General features: G+C 37.8%; 1 protein-coding gene across 1 annotated transcript; it reads right to left on the bottom strand.

The window, feature by feature from the left end:
* Positions 1 to 2,257: 2,257 nt before the first annotated feature.
* Positions 2,258 to 3,363, bottom strand: LOC147852210 (uncharacterized). Its single transcript, XM_087333830.1, has one exon. It carries the CDS (start codon positions 3,082 to 3,084, stop codon positions 2,710 to 2,712), a length of 375 nt encoding a protein of 124 aa, XP_087189956.1. The 5' UTR covers positions 3,085 to 3,363; the 3' UTR covers positions 2,258 to 2,709.
* Between the last annotated feature and the right edge of the window lie 975 nt (positions 3,364 to 4,338).

Below are 4,338 nucleotides of genomic sequence, written 5' to 3'. Positions count from 1 at the left end.
CAAGGAGATCTTTTACCATTCAACTGTATCCACAGATTTTGCTATTACTCGTATCATGTACTCCATCAGAGGCTTAGTATATAGTATCCTCTACAAGTTGTTCGGCTTCTCATTATCTCCTTCACTTGGTCTAGTGGGGGTAAGGTATCCAGTCTTGAACACCGACATGGTGCCAAATTACCATTGAGGGTTTCAATACCTCTCCTACAATTCAATATCAAGCATTTAACATTAAGCCACCATAATATTGAAAAATATCAGCCTCATAAATGTGGTTTGTCTCTAGCAAAACAATGGCTCTTCAAAACAAAAGCAATGGAAGGTATGCTTGAATCAATCCAGAAAGATCCAGAAATTGCACCAGTATACTGAAGGCAAATTTGTTGCCTATAATATGATGGATTGACAAAACCAAACGAAGTACAAATCATTCAGGTTGATGCTAGTCCCCCCCCCCCATTTAAAGGAATATAGATTTCGAGTTATAACCAACTGTCTCCTCTCCAACAACATACCTCAAAACAGCTCCAGGAAAACCGCCATTCCACATCCATAGAACATCCATTACCGCAAAAAAACTACGCTGTTTATGGTTTTGGGGTTGCCCATACTGTTGACCTAGCTATAGACTCTGAAGCTGCTGGTGTTTGGCCATCCCATTACATGGATACACAATACAAATCAACTGGGATTTAATGGGCAGCGAATCCCCCGACAATGATGTACATTCACCAAGTGCACATGGACTTACTGCCAGAGGAGGGAGAATCCTTTCCTTTTCCCATAGTTCTAAATGTCTTCTTTTCCCAGAATTGATTCTTTAATTAACAGGAATCCTTGAAAAGGCGGGGTTTGGTATTACAATCAATTGCTTTTCTCAAAACTCGCTATAACTGCATGATCCCAGGGGAACCACAAAGAAGGAAGAATCCTAGATTGAAGTGAGATGTTGCCAGCCAACTTCAGGGGGTGATACGTAGTTGACAGCATAAATCTCAGTACCTACTCCATCCATGGAATTTAAAGAGCCCAGAGGTGCATGAGTCGTATACTCCGTAGATTAATGATCTTGCCAAAGTTTGTATATCCATCTTTAACTACTGAGATCCAAATCATTAGGCCCTCTTAAGAGGTTCTGGCCACGGAACCTGAAGGTCCTAGGGATACATAGTTTCCCCCTGAAAATGTGATGTCTTCCGTTGAAGAACACATAAGATATTTATCAAAACTGGTAGTTTCCTGAGTCAAGCATATGGGAGTTTTCACTAGAATCAGGTGTTGGCTGTTCCTCCATATGCATTCCTTGCCTCACAATAGCAATGATTAACGTATTTTAATACAAATTACACAGAATAAGATAGACAAAGAACAGGCAAACAATTGTGTACCATATTTAACGATTAGTTGATCGAGAACCACATGTAAACTGCGTGACTCGAGTGACTAGAATATATACCATTTGTTGGGCTGTTGTACACCAATAATGCATATGGGTAGAAACCATACATTGCCATATGGACTAAATTCAGTTTATGTATGTTCCAGATTGTGATCAACATAAAAACTGTTTCCTCTGTTGTGTTCCACCAGTATCAGCAGCCTATTATTCTATAGAAGTTATCTTGTTTAGAATGCCACCTTAATCTACACTTTATCTAAGTTGCCAAGAGATATGCACACATGAAAGCCCACATGTATACACATAAAAACTGTTTCCTCAGTTGTGTTTCACCAGTGTCAGCAGCCTATTATTCTATAGAAGCTATCTTGTTTAGAATGCCACCTTAATCCACACTTTATCTAAGTTGCCGAGAGATATGCACACATGAAAGCCCACATGTATACACATAAGAAACCATACATCTTAAACAGAGGATTTAGGAATAGAGATGAGGAAACAAGACCAGAAACTGAGATCAACACACATCAATATGCATATAAAGAAGACTAGAATTGCGATGAACGCATCTACATCCATATAAAAAGGACTAGAATTGAGATCAAAACACACTCACGTACACATTAAAAAAAACAGAATGAAGATAAAAATACATATCCACATGCACAGAAAAAAGACCAGAATTGATACTCATACAGAATTGCATCTTTGTTTAGGAGACATATGAGATCAACGCATCTACCTACATCCATATAAAAAGGACTAGAATTTAGATCAAAACACACTCACATACACATAAAAAAGAAGCCAGAATGAAGATAAAAATACATATCCACATACCTATAAAAAAGACCAGAATTGATACTCATACAGAATTTTATCTTTGCTTATGAGACATATACATATATATATATACTATTTTGATATAAGTTACAGGGCATGTAGGCAAAGTGCAACTAGGGTGTCTTGATTCATAGATCCCCCCCTTTTGCAAAGCCAAGCTTATAAATGTTAAAACAAAAGTTTCTTTTTGCTTTGCGACCACTAATAGCCTAAGAGGCAATCTGGGCACAAATTACACAATAAATATGGTTATTAATCCCTCATCTTCATGAGTAAATCCGTGCACAAGGCATTAGATTATATGAGGAGTATAGCTTGCTGTTGGCCTAGATAGTTGAATGGATGGATGGATGTATAAATGGTGTGTATGTATATGCATGTACCCGTGATCTATGTCAAGTTCCATGACTCTACACATCATCAATAACATCATTTATGATGAATTTAGTCATAATCTATGTCTAGATTCATGACTTTACTACAATATCATCGACAAGATCATCCACATCCACATCGACCACATCTATGCTACTATCTTCATCTTGTAGAGAGAGAATGACCAAGTCTTCGTCGGCTCCACTTGCCTCATAGTTTTGGAGCCAATACTCACAGAAGTAAGGAGAGATGTGGACGAGGTTCCACCACTCTGGAGAGAAATCCTCTATTTCATCCCAATCTGATGTGAAGCCATCATCACCATCACCATCACCATAAGCATCGGCATCAACATCAACATGCTTATAATACGAAGAAGGGATAAACAAGGGGGCATTAGGATTGAGTGAAGAAGCGAGGGATGAGGGCATATGGATGGCCATATACGGGTGATTATTCAAACCCATGTGATGGATTGGTTTCTATATAAGTATGTGCAATGGATCTATATGTATGTGATCTCTCTGTGTATTGGGTAGGTTCTATATGTGTATATGTGATGGATCTATGTGTATGTGATCTCTGGGTGTATTGGGTGGGTTCTATAAGTGTATATGTGATGGATCTATGTGTGTATGTGATCTCTTTCTTTCTTTCTTTCTTTCTCTCTCAAACACACAGAAACAGAGCAATTCTCAGCATGGGAAAAAGAAAACAGAGCAATTGACAGAGAGAAAAACACAGGAATGAAGAAGAAAGTGCCTCACCTATTTTTAAAGTCTTCCTTTCGGCCCTTTGTGAAAATTAAAATATTCCCCTCACAATTTACAAATAAAATTAGGAATTAAACCAGAGGATGGATCAAAATCCTTGGAGAAATTGTTTTAATTTAAATACATTAGAAAAATTAAAAAAAACAAATTTAAAAACCAAAAAGAGAAAAGAGGGGAAAGAAACTAAATCATAATGTTTGCATTAATTGAAGAAATAGCCCCCTATATGTGTTTTATTATGAGAAATTGTACTTGTTACATGAGAAATTGCCCCCTAGTTATTTACATGAGAGGGACAAAGACAGGTCACCAACCCAGCTAGTACTACATCCCAATCCTCCATCCCATACTTGTTTCTCTCCGGAACTTTCCGAGCTAACAGGTGCGCATTCAAACGTTTTGTCTGTGCTCATGACATTAATGACATCTTTGTTTTAACTGTCCCTAGCATCACGCCAAAGTAGCAGTCCTAAAGTCTCATTTTCCCACGTACAGTTGATGTAAAAGGAAGGACAACAGCCATTGTGAGAGAATGGGACAATCCCATCCTCGAAGGAGAATATCACTCATCGCCTCGGAAGAGAGTAAAAAGAACAAAATTGATGACAATGAGTTGATTGTATAGTTATCTCATAGATGGAATCAAAAGCTCTTATTATGATCCAGTGTCGTCAATGATGATGTTATTGTTATTACATCAATGATAAAGGACTTTAATCAACCCTAGGTTTGACGTCTAAACCATACCTACCCAAAACTATTGTTGTCCCAAATGGTTGTCGAATGGCCATCCAATGAGTATTTTGCAAATGGCTATTTAGTAGGTTGTTGGTTAGCTAATTCCAACCCTTTGTCCAACGAAGCCAATGAATCAATGCTTATGACATGGTAACGAAACACTTTGCACACGCACTATATCCTATCATTGTAGATAGTGTTTGCATTTTA

The sequence above is a fragment of the Azolla caroliniana genome, unplaced genomic scaffold (genome assembly GCF_043228905.1).
Source record: "Azolla caroliniana isolate FFs.n. ecotype wild unplaced genomic scaffold, voAzoCaro1.0.p SCAF_18, whole genome shotgun sequence".
NCBI classification, from domain to species: domain Eukaryota; kingdom Viridiplantae; phylum Streptophyta; class Polypodiopsida; order Salviniales; family Salviniaceae; genus Azolla; species Azolla caroliniana.
This window is presented reverse-complemented; position numbering and strand designations above follow the sequence as displayed.

What these genes read in the sequence shown, in the direction of transcription:
- LOC147852210 (XM_087333830.1), bottom strand. Translation starts at nt 3,084, where the DNA reads ATGGGTTTGAATAATCACCCGTATATGGCCATCCATATGCCCTCATCC.